Source organism: Panthera tigris, chromosome F3, assembly GCF_018350195.1.
Source record: "Panthera tigris isolate Pti1 chromosome F3, P.tigris_Pti1_mat1.1, whole genome shotgun sequence".
Classification (NCBI taxonomy): domain Eukaryota; kingdom Metazoa; phylum Chordata; class Mammalia; order Carnivora; family Felidae; genus Panthera; species Panthera tigris.
Window position 1 is genome coordinate 44,221,845 of NC_056678.1, and position 21,143 is coordinate 44,242,987.

At 45.0% G+C, this 21,143-nt stretch overlaps 1 protein-coding gene across 6 annotated transcripts; it reads right to left on the reverse strand.

Moving 5' to 3' along the window:
• Positions 1-4,122: 4,122 nt before the first annotated feature.
• RAB29 (RAB29, member RAS oncogene family) lies at positions 4,123-11,366 on the reverse strand. Of its 6 annotated transcripts, none has more exons than XM_007077137.2 (6): positions 11,130-11,366; positions 10,649-10,889; positions 7,575-7,646; positions 6,719-6,900; positions 6,305-6,426; positions 4,123-5,723 (listed from the first exon to the last, which is right to left on the reverse strand). In XM_007077137.2, exons 2-6 carry the CDS (start codon positions 10,770-10,772, stop codon positions 5,693-5,695), a joined length of 531 nt encoding a protein of 176 aa, XP_007077199.1. In that variant the 5' UTR covers positions 10,773-10,889; positions 11,130-11,366; the 3' UTR covers positions 4,123-5,692. The 6 variants fall into 6 exon arrangements, with proteins under 6 accessions (XP_007077199.1, XP_042832512.1, XP_042832511.1 ...); XM_042976578.1 differs by having other exon boundaries at positions 4,123-6,007; positions 11,201-11,359; XM_042976577.1 differs by having other exon boundaries at positions 4,123-6,007; positions 11,175-11,359.
• Positions 11,367-21,143: the final 9,777 nt, after the last annotated feature.

The following is a 21,143-nucleotide window of genomic DNA, read 5'->3' on the forward strand; positions in this document are numbered from 1 at the left end:
GAGTGTTAAAAGATAAGGTTGGGTGGATTTCTGTAAATAGAGGTTTTGTTTGAGTTGCGGGGACTATGGGTGGATTGGAGTTTTCTTCACTTTCCTTAAAGAGATTTAACTTTTATCATGATAAAAGTATTAAAAAATCTGGGGGCGCCCGGGTGGCTCAGTCAGTTGAGCATCAGACTCTTAATTTCCCCTTGGGTCAGGATCCCAGGGTCATGGGATCGAGCCCCCTTGTCGGGTTCTGTGCTGAGTGTTAAGCCTGCTTGAGATTCTTTCTCTCTCCTTCTGCCCCTCTTCCCTGCTCCCGTGTCCTCCCTCTCTCGATTTTTTATTTTTTTAATGTTACTTATTTTGAGAGAGAGAAAGAGAGAGAGCATGAGTGGGGGAAGGGTGGAGAGAGAGCGAGAGAGAGAATCCCAAGCAGGCTCCACACTGTCCATGCAGAGCCCGATGCGGGGCTCAACCCTACGAACTGTGAGATCATGACCTGAGCTGACTGAGCCACCCAGGTGCCCTACCGCTAGCTCTCTTAAAAAAAAAAAAAAAGTATTAAAAAATCTGTATGCCCATTTAATAAATTACTCTTTATTGCTAGCATATTGAACATTTGTTGTATGGAAAAAACTCAAGGATGCCACCACCAAAACACACACATAAAAAATGAGAAGCAGTGTATTGTGTAGGAAAGGGCCATTTTCCGGAGTCACACTGCTTAAGGCTAAAAATCAGTTTGCCACTTGCTTGCTGTCTCACCTTGGGCGAAGCCTAAATTTTTTGTGCCTGTTTATATATAATAGGTCATTGTAAAAATAAAAATAATCCACGTGAAGTGCTTAGGGGAATACTTGGCTTATAGCAGCACTTAGATGTTAGCTACTGGCAGCAACAGTTGAGAAGGGAATGGCTGTTAAAATCCCTGTATTTGCAAATAACATAGCTGATACTCAAAATTAAATGTCAGTCACTGCATTTGGGTGACACACCTTAGTAAATGGAAGTTGTTGATTAAACATTTTAGGATATGTGTGCACCGCATGCTACTCAAACTGCACTTAATGTGTCCCCAAATTTAATATGGAAATGTGATTGTCTCTACTCCATGCATGAACATAGTTTTAAAAGCTAACACAAACCGGAAGTTCCAAACCCAAAAAGGATCAGTTCTGTTTCTCTAAATGTGTGGGCTTCTTTTCTTTTTCAAGATTTTTCAAATTTTCGGAGCACCTGGGTGGCTCAGTTGGTTAAGCGTCCGACTTCGGCTTAGGTCATGATCTCACACGGTTTGTGAGTTCGAGCCCTGCATCCAGCTCTGTACTGACAGCTCAGAGCCTGGAATCTGCTTTGGATTTTGTGTTTCCCTTTCTCTCTGCCCCTCGCTCATGCTGTCTCTCTCTCTCTCTCTCTCTCAAAACTAAATAATCATTAAAAAAATATTTTTTAAAATATTTTTTGAAAATTTTCAGGCAATCTCTACCCCCAATGTAGGACTCAAACCCACCACCCCAAGATCAAGAGTTGTAATTCACCCACTGAACCAGCCAGGTACCCCTGGGCTTATTTTCTAAAATAGGTTTTTCAGGTCAAATGTTTCCCAGAAACCTAAATGATAGAATGGAGATGGGAAATTCAAAGACATGAAGTTATGTCTTGACTTTATGACAAATTCAACTGGCTGCCTGTCAGTCAATCAAATTTTGAAACATTTGTTCCCTCAAACATAAAATGTGAAGAATTGTTTGCTTTCTTATTTCAGAGATAGTTAAAGAAGCATATACAACTCAGAGCTTGGGGAAGAGTTTACACCAACACAGACATTAGTAGTTGGTGCTACTGGGCTCCCCTTCTCACGTCATGATACATCATAAATGCCTACTCTCTGTCCTTGCTCTTCCTACGTGCTTTCTCCTCTTTATTCTCATTAATGTGTAGTTAGTTCCTAATCACATAGACTTTGGGTGTAAATCAAAGTTGAGTATGAAGAAAAGGTATTAAAACACTACCATCGCCTAATGAAGTCCTGTGAAGTGTATGTGATAGTTAATTTGTCAATTTGACTAGGCAATGGAGTGCCCAGATATCTGGTTAACCATCATTCTAGGTGTTTCTGTGAGGGTGTTTCTGGATGAGATTAACACTTAAATCAGTAGACTGAGTAAAGCATCTTACCCTCCGTAATGTGGATGGGCCTCGTCCAATCAGTTGAGGGCCTAAATAAAACATAAGGTTGACCCTCTGCTGAGTGAGACAGAATTCTCCTGTCTGATGGCTTCCAAGCAGGAATGTCATCAGCTATTACAGCCTAACTAACAGCCTTGGGACTTGAACTGGAACGTCAACTCCGCATATGTTGGACTTGCCAGGCTCCATAGCTGCACACATCAGTTCCTTATAATAAATCCCTTTACATATGCATATATCTCCTATTCGTTGTGTTTTCCAGGAGAATGCTAATACAGAACCATACCGTTATATACTGAAACTCTGCAGACAAAATTTGAGAGAATTCAAATTAGACTTGAAAGTCAGAGAAAAAGCAGAGCTGTTCCACCAACGAAGGCCATATATAGACATATTGTTGAGTCTCAGGTATTTACAGCGGGATCAAAAATACATGGAGTACTTTCCAACACACATCACTTTCTAGTGGTTTCCCACTTATTCCTACCTGCAGCCTTGGGGATTATTTGGCTTTAATAACTGAGTCACTTACATAGCTGAAGCCTCTTCCTATACAGTGAACCAAGATGGCAGAGGGAAAAAGGGCACTGAGGTTCACTCCCTTGGGCAATCTGCCACTGGATCTTACAGAATACCATGGATATTTCTACATCTTCCAACCATAGCCTTAGATCACGTCAAAAGCAGACTATTGCTTACAAATGAACAGCAACACACAGGAAAGGCCTCCTGTTAGATGGGACAGAGTTCTGAGGACAGAAGACAGACCACTCAAAGAAGAGTTAAATCTGGAGATGACAGGAAAAAATGAGGACCCCAAACATATCTTAGCAATAGCTAGGGCAAATGAATTGGGGAAATCATCTTGGGAGTAATTCTGGCTCATTAGTAGTAACGAAAGGGCAAACCGTCACTTACTGTGGAGGGGCCTTCCTTGACCTGTGATCTCTTTTTCTCTATTTGTTTGGTCACTCAGTTATTCTGTTCAAAGTCCAAAACCAGGGCAGTCACAGTTCCACAGCTCTGTTCTCAGCCCTTCCTTGGGTCTCTTAAAAACACTCCACAGGACACGCTTATGTTTTCGTTCTGTCCAAAAACCAGCTGAGTGGTTGGAGGGGCATCTTGTCTCAAATATGGAAAGTTCTCTAGGGAAGGGCTACAACAATATCCATGTTCCTAGCAATTGTACCAACATGTAGCATCCCAATGACAGGATATAATTATTTTTAGTATAATTCTAATTCTAATTCATGTAAACATTTCCCTCTTTTTAAAAAATCTTAGTTGATTTCCCTTTTCTTTATGGATAGGACATACAGAGGGATTAGTTACATTTCAATTTCTTCTTTAATTAGTTTCAGCCCTTTAATGTTCACCACTTAAGAAAAAATCCAGAAGGACTGGCAGGCCAGCCTCGAGCAATGCTTGAAAAAGCAGGTAACTCTTGAGTCAGCACATGGGAAAAGAAAACATATTCAATCGTTTTTTTTTTTTGTTTTTTTTTTTTATAATGGTCACATTTCCAAGCAGTATTTGGAATGCTACATCAAGTACTGAATTGGTATTAGGCGATGGATACCTGTAAATTAATAGACGGAATAAACATTTACCTACATTTTTTAACGTTTATTTATTTTTGGGACAGAGAGAGACAGAGCATGAACGGGGGAGGGGCAGAGAGAGAGGGAGACACAGAATCGGAAGCAGGCTCCAGGCTCTGAGCCATCAGCCCAGAGCCCGACGCGGGGCTCGAACTCACAAACTGCGAGATCGTGACCTGAGCTGAAGTCAGACGCTTAACCGACTGAGCCACCCAGGCGCCCCTACCTACATTTTTTAAAGGGGTTTAAAAAATAAAATCTCCACTTCCACAATACTCTTGAATTATTCATCAGTATAAAATGGCACTTTAACAAACTCACTTCAAAGGAGAATAACTACCATGAATACAAGACTTATTTCACCTTTATTTGTGACTTTGCAGAGGTTCAAACCGGCAAATAATAATCAATTTTCTTTTCACATAAAGGGAATTAGTTACTCCACTAATACCTTCAGAACCGTTGTAATAAAAACCTATTATTTTAAAAGGGTAATACAAAAGAGAACTTCACGGTCTTAAGAGACTATGCACAAGTGATAATACTTGGTATTAAAAACCAAGCAACCAACTAACCAACCAACCAACCACTGAAAGTCTGGCTCCCATTCTCTTTCTGAGAGTATTTGGCCTCTGATCATTCTCTTAAGACAGTAGTTTCCAAAGTCTGGTGTGTATTAGAATCACCGGGAGAGCTAACAGAGCACAGGGGAGCCCAGGGGCATTTATATAGGGAATGCCTGGGTCTGTACATCTTTACCAAACTCCCCAGTGATGCTTTCCAAACCAGGCTAGTCAAATTATCCGGGTAGCTTTGAAAAACAACAAATTCCCAGGCTCCACCCCAGGAAATTTTGATTCAGTGGGTTTGAGAAATCTTAAAACATAAAATAAACACCTTATTTAAAAAAAATGTTTTTTTAAACAAACTTCCCAAGTGGTTCTGATTGGTCAGATTTGGGAGTTGCTTACTTAGGATGCTTACTTATCTAAATAAGTGTCTTTCAAAAAATTCTAGGCCTCTGAGTTCATTAAGAATATTCATAACTTTGGGTAAGTTATAAATCACCATCCTGTGAGAATTTAACAAATTAAGCTGTCTAGAAGTGATTTGATACTAAAAACCCTACCCGATTTAGCACTTAAATTACTTAAAGATTTTCTGTCTATCTACTCAGTCCCCTCAGGCAAAGGTCTGTACATAAAATTTGTTTCTTAAGGCTGTTAAGTGCTAGGCACCCAAAGTGCTCAGAAGCAAGTTGCCCCACAGGATTTTGTTCTATTAACCTCTCCCTCTTCCATTCAGACTCCCCGAGCTGTGCGGAACAGACCTATTTCAGGGCACCACGGCCAACTGATGTCATTTGCAGTGTTTCACGTCAGGACACCAACCCAGAAACCTGCTAACCCCACTCCCACCCCGCTGGTAGCGAGATACTGAAAAACTCTAACGTGACAATTGATTCCTTTGGGGGAAAGAAATGCTCTCGCCACACACACTAAGTAGTTGAAAAGCTTGACTATTCTTGAAGCCAAGGTAAGAGAAAGCCAGTCATGACTTTAGAAGCTTCAAAAATACAGTGACTTTTGCGGTCCCTCCTGTAGCCCAAAACCCATGGATATCCAGCCACACTCCTGTGCATCTTGGAATCAGAGGTTCAAATTCAAAGTCCAAGACAGGAAGAATCTGACAGCGATAACCTACGATGAATGTGGGAAATGCCCTTTGCTCTCGTTTTCCTCGCAATCTGAAGTCCTATCAGGTTGAGATATCAACATACATCAAATGGGAAAATGAACGTGAAAAACAGGTGGGGATTCTGATCACAGGTGCCGACTTCCAATGCTTCCCACAAAATCCCGGATCCCAAATGGAGAGATAAGATGAGCTTTCTTACACAGAAGGTGCCAACTGAGTCACAGCAGCCAGCAGCCAGTGGGAGCCCACCTGTGAGAGATGCAGAGATGCATTTGAGTCCCAGGCTTTCCTTAGTGATGATGGTCCTTCCAGGACAGCGGGCAGGAGACAGTTCAAATGCACATGAGATTGCCGGGTGGGCAACCAAGGGAAAGGGATGAAGAGACCTCCTGACAGTGGGAGGGAAACAAGCCAAAAACTACTAGCAGCACGCCCAGCTGGAGGAGGGCTTGGTCTGCAGATTGATGTAGTCCCCTTGGGTGGACAAAGACATATCTTCTCTGGAATTGCTCATCATCTTTTCAATGAGGACTCTAAAAAACAAATAAAAAGTAAGCCTGATAAACCGGGTGGAGGAAAGGGAGGGATGGCAGACAACTGTCTGCCTTATCACCAGATGGCATTCGGTAAAGCCACAACCTTAAAGGCCCCTTTGTCCCCAGTTATCTCAGGAGAAAGGACAGCATCCCTGACCTTCCGAAGCTGGGATTCCAGCGGCTCAGTCTGTTCTTGTTTGTTCAGAAACAAGGAAAGAGGGTCCAAGGCAGGGAGCGGCGGCAGAAGACAGGTGAATCTGTGTGTCTAACCCCAGAACAACATGAGCTACTCACCTCATGGCCTCGTTAATATTTTTGTTCTCCTTGACCGATGTTTCTGTCCAACCTGTGAAACCATTCTCTTTACTGAACCGGTCAACTTGGTCTCGGCTCACCGCCCAGGGGGACAGGTCACACTGGCAAAGAGAGTACACAAAAGGCAACACCATAAACTTCCTGAGAGCAGGAACACTGCTCAGATAGTTGCGGATTTAAAACCTTTCCACCAATGGCTAAGAGCACCAGCATCTAAAATCTAGTCAACATTCTCCCCAAAGAAAGTCCCAGCATCCCTTGAAAGGAGGTAGAGATGATTTTGCCAACTTGAGAAGGGGAAATGGATGCCTGGAATCAGAGAGCATTTTAGACATGCTTACTCTCTGACCACAGAGAGAGGCCAGGGGCCATTTTCCTAGATTAACCACATACTTTGTTGGCCAAGAGCAGGCAGGGCACGGGCTCTCCATTAGGCAGCGTGAGCTTGCTGTCCAAGTCCTGTTTCCATCTCTGGCTGTTGGTGAAGGTTGTGGCGTTGGTGACATCGAACATAATAACACAGGCGGAGGCATCCCGATAGTATAGTCGTGTCATGGAGGTGAAGCGCTCCTGCCCTGGGAGGAAAGAAGGGAGCTGTTGAAAACGTGATGCTAACAACAACCCCCTCCAATACCCTGCCCTTCGTGTCTTCACTGTGGGGGGACAGGGCAGTAGGCACCGTGGCCGAGTCCAGATTCTGTACCCAGACCGCCCAAGTCCAAATCCCCGCTCTGTCATTTACTATCTGCGTGACTTTGGCCAAGTCAAGCTTTCAGCGCCTCAGATTTCTCATCTGCAGAGCGGGGATAAAAGCAGTAGCTTTGATCACGGGGTTGCTATGAGGATTAACGAGTCATTGAATCTAAAATGCCGAGGAAAGTGCTTGGTATACAGTAAAAGTCAGCTATTATTATTATTGTCTCTATTTCCTGGGGATCTGGTTTCTCACCAAGGTCAGCTGAAACGCTGGAAAAAGCACCCTCCGTCTGCTGTGAGAGCGCCCACCTATGGTCTGGACAATCCACCACCCTGCCAAGCTGCTCCACCCACAGAGAAAAGGCCCGACATTTATCCAGGGCAAAACACCTACAGAAAACATCTACAGCGACTCATCTTATGTACCCTCTGAGCGACCCAGTCATTCTGGCTCCAGAAAAGCCCTTCTGGGATTGCTACCCCACTTTTTCTGAGGGCTTGCTGATTCAACCAAAATTTCTTCCTTTGTTCCTAATGCATCTTTGTAGCCTACCTGCAATATCCCACAGCTGGAGCCGCACCACCTCTGAGTCAGACCACTGGAGAACCTTCAGAGCAAAATCCACTGAAAATGCACGTAGAATTGAATAAGATTTACCTTTAAAAAATCCATGAACAAACCCGGAGCAAATGTGCAGTTTCAACTAGAGACACATAACTCTAATCCTTTCTATTTACTTTTCAGCTCCCAATGGGCTGAGATGAGTCCACCACACCTGTGGAACAGACAATTCTTTTTTTGTTTTTTTTTAACGTTTATTATTATTTAAAAAAATTTTTTTTAAGTGTTTATTCTTTTTTTTTTTTGAGAGAGAGAGAAAGAGAGAGAGTGCGCGGGAGGGGCAGAGAGAGAGGGAGACACAGAATCCGAAGCAGGCTCCAGGCTCCGAGCTGTCAGCACAGAGCCCGATGAGGGGCTCGAGCCCATGAACTGTGAGATCATGACCCGAGCTGAAGTCAGATGCTTAACCGACTCAGCCACCCAGGCACCCCTATTATTATCTTTTTAAGTAAACTCTACCCCCAACATGGGGCTCGAAGTCACAACACCAAGATCAAGAGTCACATGCTCTTCTGACGGAGAGTGTGCCTGGCACAGACAATTCGTAACCACCCTCTGAAGGGGTCTTCGGCTTTTATTCTCTCAACAAACTCATCGATTTGTTACTACATCTCTCAGGCTGGGGGACAGGAGGGTGGGAGCAATTGTGAAAACCATTCCTGATCTCAAGCTACACAGTTTCTGGGAGGTCTAGGGGGTTTCCTTAGGGATGATCGGGCAAAAGGGGGAAATGAGGTAAGTGTGGGTAGCTGTTGCATCTTCCACATTTAATTTCGCTGTTGGTTTCTAATCCGATTGCATTACGAGGAGAACACACCCGGGCAGGGCGGGGATTCTATACCCTCCATAAGGCCCTAGGAATTTGGGGCAGGAATGGACTAAAGTGCAGGGGTCCCAGAGGATTCCCAGGAAGAAGAAAGACCCCGCATGGATGATGCTTTAAGAGCAGTGCTGGAATCTGTAGATGCTGAGACTCCAGGAGCTAAGCCTGAAGGAGCCTGCCAGGGGGCCAAAGCCTTTTGATAAGGAGAGAAAATGAATAATTTCCCAGATTTGGAGATACATTTTCCTGCATCTGTGACAGAAATGAAAGCCAGGGGAAATTTAGAATAATTACTGAAAAAAAAAATATAGCCGGAGCCAATTATTCTTTACTAAGGGAAAACCAGAGCAATTGCTAAAAACTAATTAGCAAAATATTTTTTTTTAAGTTTTATTTTTATTTATTGATTTTGAGAGAGGGAGAGAGAGCGTGGGTGCAGGAGCTCAGAAGTTGGGGAGGGGCAGAGAGGAGAGACTGAACGCCAAGCAGGCTCTACACCATCAGTGTAGGTGAGATCACGACCTGATCTGAGATGGAGTGGAACGCTTAACCGAGTGGGCTACCCAGGCATCCCTGTATTTTTAACCAAATCCATGAAATAGGGGACCTCATATTATTTAGGAGTTAGGGGGCAAAATGGTCAGGAAATAGTTTTTGAAACTTTAAACCCTAAATTTCGGGGCGCCTGGGTGGCTTAGTCAGTTAAGCGTCTGACTTCAGCTCAGGTCATGAGTTCCAGTCCTGCCTCGGGCTCTGTGCTGACAGCTCAGAGCCTGGAGCCTGCTTTGGATTCTGTCTCTCTCTCTCTCTCTCTCTCTCTCTCTCTCTCTCTCTCCCCCTCCCCCACTCACACTCTGTCTCTCTGTCAAAAATAGATGAACATTAAAAAAAATGTATAAACCCTAAATTTTGCTGGATGTTCCTAAGGAGGATGTTTTAATGGTAGTGTTAATGCTTGTTAATTTTTTTAAATTCCATAATGGACACCAGCACCCATCTTCAATATTTACATTAGTGCAGGTTTTTTCCTTAAAAAAAAAAAAAAGAGTTCTCTTAATGTAGATAAATGAATAAATGTTGTGTTACTCTCCCCCTTCACCAGCCGTTCCCAGCTAAACACCTTCTACCTAACACAAAGGCATTTCTACCTCTGAGGGGAAAAAAAAAAGTTGAGTCCAAAGCCTGTCCCTAGAAACAAACGAACGAACTCCTTTGTGTTCCCTTCCTTTTTCACCTCCCCAGTTTGAGAGAAAAAAGGGGTGGAAAGATAGGCCAGATAATCCATATATTTCAGATTTCCTGAAGAATTTCTAGGTTGCCTTTATTTAAGCAATCCATGGACAAAAATACACACAGCTTACCAGCCTGGATAAGCATCAGATTGTGGGGGTCAGGGGCTCTCCCAGGTAGGCACCCCCAAACAAAGCTGGGATTCTAGGGGCGCCTGGGCGGCTCAGCCTTAAGGTGAAGCATCCAACTCTTGATCTCAGCTCAGGTCATGATCGAGCAGTTCTCCGAAGGAGCCCCACGTGGGGCTCTGCGCTGACAGAGGGAGCCCGCTTGGGATTCTCTCTCTCCCTCTCTCTCTGCGCCTACCCTGCTCTGTCTCTCTGTCTCTCTCAAAATAAATAAATTTTTAAAAATTATTAAACACACACACACACACACACACACACACACACACACACACACACACACTAGCGTCCTTTACGGACAGATTAAACACCTTTCTGTTCCTTCATCAGCTGCCTGGAACTCCTGTGAGAGGCAGGCCAAGAGCCCCAGCCGGCACCCAACCGGGCCTCCCAGGTAGGAGGGGTGGGAGGGGGGGGGTCCCAGCGGCCTCTGCTGATGACACGAATTTGCCCATGACCGCCTGGAAGGTTGCAGGAGACCTGAGTTCACAGTTCCCGGGGGGAAACGCAACAATTGCGCATTTTCTCATCCTCCCTTCCCCATTCCTCCTCTTCACACCTTCGCCCAATCTCTTCCCCGGCAGTCAGCTCAGGCTGGGTGAACCTCACTGGGGAAACCCAAGAGAAACGTGCAAATCAAACACCGGGCAGTTACCCGCTCCAAGATCCCAGACACCTACTTCCTGACGGAGGAAGGGCCTTCAGGGCTCGAAGCCCCCGGCTCCCCACCCGCCGGGGTCCGCCCCGCCCCCGCGGCGACGTCTCACCTCCCACCGTGGACTTGTAATGTTTGTTGAAGCTGTCCTGGGAGTATCGCTGCACCAGGGACGTCTTGCCCACCGCGGCGTCCCCCACCACCAGCACTTTGAACAGGTGATCGCGTCCGCCCATGGCTGGCGGGCTGGACTGGTGAGGGAGGCGGCCAGTGGGGTGGGGGGGGGGAGTCGCTTGTTTTAACTCCTTCGGTTCCGGACCCCCTCAAACCGAAGACCGCCCGCTGGAGCGGCTCTGACGAGAAAGCAAAAAGGGAAACTTTGCACTCAACCTAGACGCGCTTCCTCCCCGTGCGGCCGCAGCCTGGGTGGGGCGCAGGGCGCGAGTTCCGAGCCCCCGGGCTGTTCGCACCTTCCCCACCCCCCGACCCCCCCCGCACCGGGCTGCCCAGAAACTGGAGGGGACCCAGCGGTGCGTCGCCCACGGGGACTTCCCCGGAGCGGCGCCAGCGGGAGAACCCGGGTCAGCGCTTACACTGATGGGGCCAGACGACGGGGGCCCTCCCCGCCCTGCACAAACCAAATTCCGGGCAAGGAGCTGCTCACACTTAGACCCCGGGGACCCGGGGCCGCCTAGGGCGGCGCGGGGCCCCTTGTCTTCCTCCGCACGCGTCACGTGCAGGGCGGCTTGGGGCACTACATTCCCCAGCTTACCTCCAGGCGAAGAGAAACTAGCGGAGAGCGGAGACTGCCCCGCGAGGCCTCCTGGGAAAGGTAGTTTATGCACTTTTTTTTTGTTTTTTGAAACGCTGCACAAAGTTTCAAGGCTTTCAAACCTCTTCGGTGGTTCGGGATCTTACTTTATAGTAAGCCCGGAATGGAAAAGATCCTTCAGAGGCGATTTATTCCACCCGATCTCACCTGCCTCATTCCGTCCCCAGATTTCTCATTAAAGGTTTTATGGAACAAAGGTTAAAAATTGTTCCATAGATTCCATAAATGATTCAACTAATAGAAGTTCCAGCCTCATCCCTCATGCTCCCAGCGAAGTCCATTTGCTGTTTCTTTGATCACACAGACAAATCGCCAGTATCTTAGGAACATGAAGGCTAGCTCTTTCATTTGCCATGTGGCTAGGATAAGTCAAGTTCAGGGACATTTGATCAAGAGACTGACCCTTAGAAAAACTTATGCCATTAAATGTCGGTTATTATTATTATTTGATAACTGGCCACAACAGTAAAGGTAGAAAACGAAGAGACAGTTCCTTATTCTCACTTCACAATTCCCGATCTCATCGTTTGAACTGGCAGCTAACTGGAGTCCACTGGGAGTCCTCCTCCATTTGCTGCTGCCGCTGCTCATAAATAATCATTAAACTACACTTTTGCCAGCGATTTAAAAATTTCGGCCTATAACTTTCATGACCTACCCCACCTTTAGTTAAAGAGTTAAGGGGACCTGAGATTCATGGCAAGCAAAATAGCTCTATTTTTCTGGGCTTTTGCCAGAAACAGAAAAAAACAGCAAGCCCTGGGAAACACAGCTATGCGCAGGTCTCTTTAAAAAAAAATTTTTTTTAACGTTTATATATTTTTAGAGACAGAAAGACAGAGCATGAGTGGGGGAGGGGCAGAGAGACCTGGTAACACAGAATCGGAAGCAGCCTCTTGATAGACAGGCTATCTCTTATGACCCTTGAGGACAGAACATCAGCATGATTCATGAGGTATTTGGCCCAAAATGTTTGTTACCCAGGGGGCGCCTGGGTGGCTCAGTTGGTTGAGTCCAACTTCAGCTCAGGTCATGATCTCACAGTTCCTGAGTTTGAGCCCCACATCGGGCTTGGAGCCTGGAGCCTAGAGCCTGGAGCCTGAAGCCTGCTTCAGATTCTGTCTCCCTCTATCTCTGCCCCTCCCCTGCTTATATTCTGTCTGTCTGTCTCTCTCTTTCAAAAATAAATAAACTTAAAAAAAAAAGTTTGCTACCCAAGTATGGGAGGTCAGGCTAGCTGGTCATCTGAGAGCCCTTTCCAAGGGTCTCTTCTCAGTTCCCATTGGCTTTGATGTAGCTGACGACCCTTTGACAACTCTTTGGCTTTGTGGTTGGTCCTCTTGTCTCTCTGACCATTACCTTTTTCTTTTATGGTTTCTTTCCACCCCATCACGCCCAAAAGGGGCTATTTTTCTAAGGCTTGATTCTTGGTCCTTGAGCTGATCATTCATTAAACGCCATTCATGAATTGCTCTTGGCTTCAAATATCTCTCAGTCTTGACTTTATTTATATTTTTATCTCCAATCAATTATATTCAACTGGTACTTAAAGGTGCCTCCACTTGGATGTGGTTTCACAGCCTCCCTCTTAGTACATCATCACAAAAATGGCTCCTTTTCTCAGGGTCCCCATTTTTGTCACTGGTCTCATTGTTTCTTTGCTCCACTCAGGTTTCAGACCTCGAGCACTAAAAACAAAACTTTTTTAGGCCCGCCTGGGTGGATCAGTCGGTTAAGCGTCTGACTTCGGCTCAGGTCATCATCTCACGGTAACAGCTATTCCACTCTTTGATTCTATAAATTTGTCTATTTTATTTTATTATTAATTTTTAAATATTTAGTTATTTGAGAGAGAGGGAGCAAGCGGGGGAAGGGGCAGAGAAAGAGGGAGAGAGAGAATCCCAAGCAGGCTCCACACTGTCAGCGCAGAGCCTGATGCGGGGCTCGAACTCACAAACCCTGAGATCATGACCTGAGCCAAAACCAAGAGTTGGATGCTTAAGCCACTGAGCCACCCAGGCACCCCTAATTTTGACTATTTTAGATATCTCATATAAACGAGATCATGCAGCAGTTGTCTTTCTCTGACTTGGTTATTTCACTCCACATCATGTCCTTAAGCTTCATTCATCTTGTTGCTTACTTGCAGAGGTTCCTTTTTCAAAAAGGCTGAATAATATTCCACTGTATGCATGTGCCACTTTTCTTTATCTATTCATCTATCGAAGGACATTTAGGTTATTGTGAATGAGGTATTTGGTTCCATATCTTGGTTATTGTGAATAGCATTGTAATGAACACGGTAGTGCTAATATCTCTTTGATATACTGATTTCAATTCTTTTGCATAAATACCCAGAAGGGAGATTTCTGGATCATATGATAGTTCTATTTTTAACTTTTTGAGGAGCTTTCATACTGTTTTCCATAATGGGTGCAGCATTTGCATTCCCACCAACAGTGGGCAAGGGTTCAAATTTCTCCACATCTTTGCCAACATTTGTCTTTTTTTTTTTTTTATAATAGCCATCTTGCCAGGTGTGAAGTGACATCTCATTGTGGTTTTGTATTTCCCTGATGGTGAGTGACACTGAACATTCTTTCATGTACCTGTTCACTATCTGTATGTCTTCTTTGGAGAAATGTCTACTCAAATCCTCAGCCAGTTTTTTAATCACACATTAGTTTTTTGTTCTTTTGCTATTGCAGACTTTGAGCATTATGAACACTTCCTTTTACACACATCACTTTACAGACTCCTTTTAAAAAAGTCAGTCACCACATCATCTGATTCTTCTTTCAAAAACATTAGTCCACCCACACTTTCTGCTTCCTATTCAGTGCTCTTTTCCTGGTTCAGGCTATCCTTATGTCACACCTGGGTCATCTCCAATAACCTGTTTTTTGGTCTCCCTGATTGGAGTTTCTTTTATCTCAATTCATCTTACACATTGTCCAGGATGATTTCCCTAAAACATCATTGTTCCCTCAACTGTCTACCAACTATCCAAAGACTGGCCAACCTCCCTGAGATGGTATCCAAAACCTTTTTTTTTTTTTTTAATTCTTTTCAGTTATTTAAAAAATGTTTATTTATTTTTGAGAGAGAGAGAGATAGAGACAGAGAATGAGCGGGGGAGGGGCAGAGAGCGACAGAGACAGAATCTGAAACAGGCTCCAGGCTCTGAGCTCTCAGCACAGCGCCGGTCACAGGGCTTGAACTCACGAACGGTGAGATCATGACCTGAGCTGAAGTCAGACACTTAACTGACTAAGCCACCCAGGCACCCGCAGTTTTTTTTTTTTTTTAACGTTTATTTATTTTTGAGAGAGACAGAGAGTCCAAGCAGGGGAGGGGGAGAGAGAGAGGGAGACAGAGGATCCGAAGAGGGCTCCAAGCTAACAGCAGAGAGCCCAACAGGGTGGGGTAGGAGGGCTCAAACCCACGAACCAGGAGATCGTGACCTGAACTGAAATCAGACACTTAACTGACTGAGCCACCCAGGCACCCCAGTATCCATAACCTATGCACTGGCCCCACCCTCCCTAACTTGATCTCAAAGGAGAATTTCCCCTTTGACAAGGTCAGGGTCCTTACACTCTTTAAAAGCCCAATTTCATTTTTGACCTTGCACTTTTGTCTGGTGCCTTACCTATCAGAATACTCTCAGTATTGACATACCTAACTCTTCCCATGCTTCAAGTTCCAAAAGTCCTAAACTTTTGTGTGTATAAGACTCACCTGGGGCACTTGTTAAATGTGGACATTCTGATCCAAGGGAATCTGTCTTTGTGTCTCGTACTAGGGTGACTCCTAGACTAGATTCCATTTTGAGAAATGCTGTTAAGGCCTGACTTCAGTGGCAACTCATTTATGAACATTTCATTTATTTCTGCAGCCCTTATTCATCACCTTAGCATCTACAAGCTGCTTGACTTGTGGTCACGTAAGCATGCGACCAATTTACGATTATTTAACTTATAAATAAGCAATCAGCATGTTGCAAAGTAAACAAGGACTTCAAATACAAAATTTTGGCTTTGGTCCCTGCTGTCCGGTAGAGGAACTTCTTGAAGTTTCCCAAATCAGAAATATGAGGAGCAGGGCACCTGGGTGGCTCAGTAGGTTAGGTGTCAGACTCTCGATGTCAGCTCAGGTCATGATCTCACGGTTTGTGGGATGGAACCCCTCATTGGGCTCTGCGATGACCGTGCAGAGCCTGCCTGGGATTCTCTCTCTCCCTCTCTCTCTGCCCCTCCCCTGCTTACTCTCTCTCAAAATAAATTAATAAACTTAAAAAAAAAAAAAGTGAGGAGCAAAGATTTAAGAGGGTAGATTAGCAAGTTCCTGGTGTCCCTGCCAAGTCATAGAGTTTCTATCGAAGGATGACAGTTCCTTTGTTGGGGGGGGGGGTGTATTCTTCTTCTTCTTCTTCTTCTTCTTCTTCTTCTTCTTCTTCTTCTAATTTTTTTTTAATGTTTATTTATTTTGAGAGAGAGAGAGAGCAAGCAAGCAAGCATGAGCAGGGGAGGAGCAGAAGAGCGGAGAGAAAGGGAGAGAATCCCAGGCAGGCTCTGCATTGTCAGCACAGAGCCCAATGCAGGGGCTCGATCCCACAAACCCATGAGATCATGACCTGAGTTGAAATCAAGAGTTGGATGCTTAACCAACTGAGCCACCCAGGTGCCCCCCGGGGAATTCTTTGACAGTAAGTTGCAGATTCCCAGAGAGGCAGAGAAGGAGGGAAAGCACATTCAGGGGGCCTAATGACTGATTTGCATATACGTGTTTGGAACACAAGTCTGTTGGAAGCTAGGGAAAGTGGCCAGCCTTGCTTTGTTACTATCACACTTCCTATAACTGTCTGCCTTTCTCCTTTTTACTTCTCACTTTTTATTTTGAAAATGTTCAAACCCATAGAAAAGCTCAAAGAAGAGTACAATGCATACCAGTATGTCCTTCAGTTGGATTTCAATTTCTAACAGTTTGCCACATCTGCTTTGTCTCTTTGTGTGTGTACTGAACCATTTGAAAGTAATGCACATTTCATCCCTAAATAGTTCAGCACACAGCTCCTGATGATGAAGTTTACTTACAAAACCAAAATACCATTATCACACCCAAGAAAATTCACCTTGGTTCATGAATATCGTACACAGTGTATATTTATACCTGTCTATAGCCTTGAAATATTTTTTTTCTCATTTTCTTCCTGCCTCTGATCTAGAATACAAAGTTCATGCGTTGCATTTGGTTGTTTTATTTCTTTCGTCATTTTTTCCCCCTAAAGAGTTTATCTAAAAAAAAATTTTTTTTTAAGTTTATTTATTTTGAGAGAGAGAGAGAAAGAGAGAGAGAATCCCAAGCAGGATCCACGCTGTCAGCACAGAGCCCAACTCTGGGCTTGATCTCACGAACTGTGAGATCGTGACCTGAGCTGAAATCAAGAGTCGGACGCTTAATGGACTGAGCCCCCCAGACACCCTAAAGATTTTATTTTTAAGTAATCGCTACACCCAGTGTGGGGCTTGAACTCACAATCCTGAGATCACGAGTCACACACTCTACTGACTGAGCCCGCCGGGCGCCCCGTATGTCTTTTTTTTGTGGGTTTTTTGTCTTTTTTTTTTTTAACGTTTTTTATTTATTTTTGAGACAGAGAGAGACAGAGCATGAACGAGGGAGGGTCAGAGAGAGGGAGACACAGAATCCGAAACAGGCTCCAGGCTCTGAGCTGTCAGCACAGAGCCTGACGCGGGGCTCGAACTCACAGACCGCGAGATCATGACCTGAGCCGAAGTCGGCCGCTCAACCGACTGAACCACCCAGGCGCCCCCCCGTATGTCTTTTTAATGTAGAGCTGTGCTGTGTCCAATACAGGAGCCAGTAGCCATGTGTGGTTATTTACATCTAAATTAATTAAAATTAAATACATTTAAAACTCAGCTCATCAATCATACGGGCCCCATTTCAAGGTGCTCAGTTGCCATATGTGAGTCGTGAACGGCCCAGACGTGATTATTTCCACTGTCGCAGACAGTTCTATGAGACAGCATCAGTCTGTAACAATCCCCTGCCTGTTTTTTGCTTTTCATAACATTGGCTTGCTGTTTATTTTATTTTTTTATTTTTTATTTTTTTTTACTTTCTTTTTAAAGAGTCCAGGCCATTCTCTCGTAGACAGTCCCACAATCTGGACTGTCTGTTTTTTCAAGGTTAGATTCTGGAAAAAACGTTTCTTGGCAAGAGCCCTACATGGAGGATGTGGCATACATTATCTTACGGCACTGATTTCAGGTGCCTGCTGGTGATGCCTTCCGTATGAATTCAGTAAGTACTTATTAAAGAAGTGACCCAGCACCAGGCAATCACTGAAGGACTCGGGAGCTTGACTTCAAATAGAAGAGAAAAAGGGTTTGTGTGGTCTCCCGAGCCTCCACCACTGTGCCAGGACAGACAGGAAAAATGCATTGTGACATGAAACGGAGACAGAAGTGACATGGCAAGTGGCCCAGCAGCACGGAGGGAGGAGAGGGACAGACCCAGGGCAGGGTGAGCTGTCCCTCAGCCCCAAACTCCATGCTCGTTTAAATGATTGTAACTTTTTGGTGATTGCTTTGGGCACAGGAAGCAGCTTGGTGAGATGCCCGTGACCTAGCTGAGCATTCAGCTGGAAGGCTGCACAGCAAGGTGCCCTAGGAAACCCTCTAGAGAGAGGCTGGCAGGCTCACAGAGCCACATGCCGCTCGCTCCTCCGTGGGCTTGTGCCCCGAGTCTGGGGTTAACTTTGCGCCTGGGAATGTGTAGGGAAAACATCAAACTCTAGTTTTTACGGTTTTGTTGCCACATTCCCCTCCTCGGAAGGATACCCTCCCTTCCACCCCAAATAAGGACCAAGGAAAGAAGATAGAAAAAGGGCAGAAGCTAGAGGGGAAATTTTGGTTTAAAGAACTGAGCGTGTGGTCCCAACTGTCTGTGTGGCTCTGAGGAAGTCACATCTGTAAAATGAAGGTGTTTCCCTCCAATGCAGATGTTTCTGTTCTAATTTTCTCTGTCCTTCTAACTCTGCAAGAGGTGAGGAAGGCAGAGATTACTGTGCCTATAGGCCATCCTTAGTTACCGACTGCCCCTGCCCCTCCACCAAGACTTGGAAATACCACGGTCTCCCTAGCCCTCTCAGAATTAAACTCTAAAATGAACATTGATGATGGAGTGCCTGGGTGGCTCAGTCGGTTAAGCATCTGACTCTTGATTTCAGCTCAGGTCATGAGCTCAGGGTCATGAGTTCAAGCCCCGCACTGGGCTCCAGGCTGGGTGTGGAGCCTGGTTAAAATAAAATAAAATGAACGTTAATGAGAAGTCCCCGGGCAGGAGATTGACTGAAGGTAGACGTATATCTAAAGAAGGAAGGCATTGATGTGAAGGGAAGTTGGTCAACCTGAGAGGCAGAGAGAGGAGACACTGAGAGAATGGCGGCCACACCTCTTTGGGCTTTGGTGGAGACCAGAGTCTTAAGGGAGTGTCTGGCCGCCAGTCAGATGTCCCTATTGCGGAGACTCATGCGGCTGACTGACGAGACCTGGTGCCATTATATCTTCAAGTTACAAAACTAACTTCTCTGTTAGGATTCGGAACTCTCTGGGTCCCTTCCAATCATCGGCCTTCCCGGGTTTGGTCTTTGGTCTGATGCACAGGGCTCCGTGAGTTGGTGGGTCCAAGTCAGCCTCCCTGACGTGATTTCCGGGTGGGATTGGGTTTCTGAGCCTCTGAGGATGAAGCCGGGCTCAGGTTCATGGTGTGTTCATCCAAAGGAGACCTGTCTGTGAAGCCAGCCAGTCCTCTTCCCTGCACAGCTTGGTCCAACTTGCGCTGTACCCTGTCACCAAGGAGTAATGTCTAGGGTCTGGGTCTGTCAGCTTCTTGGTTTACTAGCTACTTCCTCTCATCCCAAACTCTGTATTCTCAGTATTTCTCTTCTCATTTTGCTATACCACCAATTCAGTCGACATTATAAAATAATAATAAAAGCTTCTATTTATTGGATCTTCTGTGTGCCCAGCAGCCCCACAAAGAAAGCATTATTGTCCTGTTCTACCAATGGGACAACTGGGGGATCGGAAGCAGCTAGTTATGCCCAGCAGCTGAAAGAGGTAGGATTCAGATTTCTGTCTACCTCTAAAGCTTGTGCTTAACTGTTATCATTTTGACAATTAAGCTACATGAGGAGACTGGGGAGACGTCCCAGAAGAAGCCTACAGCATCCTTCGCGTGTTTTCTAGGTTTCCTCATTCTGAAAGTGGACATCCGGATTCTTACTTATTGAGGTCAAAGAATAAGATTCTGCCTTGATTGGAGAAAGCAGGCTAGCATCGTGCAGGGTTAGAGCAGGAGAATTCCAGGGATGCCCTGGGGCATCCCAGCGGATTCTCACTGCCATCTTTGGCCCCGATACAGGAAGGAGATAACCCAGATTCTCAGCAAAGCAAGACACACGGAATGTAGAAGCATGGGTTGGGCCCACGATGCGTTGTTCTGTTCTCCACAGCATGGGAGTTACCAGGGAGAAGGATCTGAACTGCACCCCCAGCTTGGGAGTGGTTGCCCCAAGAGTACCTCAGGCATTGGCGACATTCCTCCACCCCAAGCTTCCTGAACTTGTACAGAAGGACGGTTTGGATCTTGGCCTGGCAATCCAGAGATCTTAGTAAATATTTCATATTTGACAGACCATTTATTCTCTTGAAGCTTTAGTGTCCACCAATTTCTAACTCCTAAAAAATCAAACGCTCCATTTCTGAATTATTTGTGAGGTCCTCAACAACTTAGGTAATGTACTTGAAACTCACACATGTGACAGTCTGTGGGAGAGTCAAGGACAGAAAAACATGGGGTTGTCCCAGGCTGACCACAATCTGGAGCTCCCTTAAAGCAATGTTCTCTACTTGTTCATTTCTTTGATAGGAGCTAAGAGAAAATAATTTCTATAATGTTCAAAATAGGGAACTTTTGCCACGCACTGAATATGACATAACATTTAAACTTGTTTGGGATTATTTTAACTTAAAAAAAATCACCAATAGCTAGGCAGCCTTAGTCACCCACACTTAACTGAACATGAATATTCCCATAAAGTCTTTCAAATTATGTTTAAAAAATCTTTGCTGGCTGGCCAAACCGTTCTCGCTTTTCTGCAATTTCTGTTTTCTCTCTAGCTTTTTTTTGTTTGTTTGCTTGTTTGTTTTAAATTTCCAAGCCAGTCATTTTCTTGGGAGCCACACTGAAAGATTTTATGTCTAGATAATGTAATAAGATACAGTAGAGTACAGTAAACAGCGCTCTATTGTACAATATTCAGTTTCTGGATTTTAGCTGAAGGAGAGAGGATTCCAGGAGACTGGCAGCTGGCAGCTCTCAGGGTTGGTGTTGTTGCCTGTAATTATGTTGCAAAAATATCATCAGGGATAGACTGGCGCCTGGGAGGCATGTTTTTAAATGTCCACTGGAAGATATGATCTATTTCAGTAGACAATTAACATGGTGCAGTAATGTGAGGTGTCTCATGGGCAAAATTGAGATAACAGGCTCCATATTTCTGATCACTTCGGCAATGCTTTTGTTTTCTCTATATAGGGCACCTTGGCTAGCTGTTTCGTCTGGCCCCGAGGCAAGGTGGGAAGGCACTGGGCTGAGAGAAACCTGGGTGTGAATACATGACCTTGGGCAAGATACTTAACTTCTCTGAGACTCTACTTCTCTCTCATAATATGGTGATAAT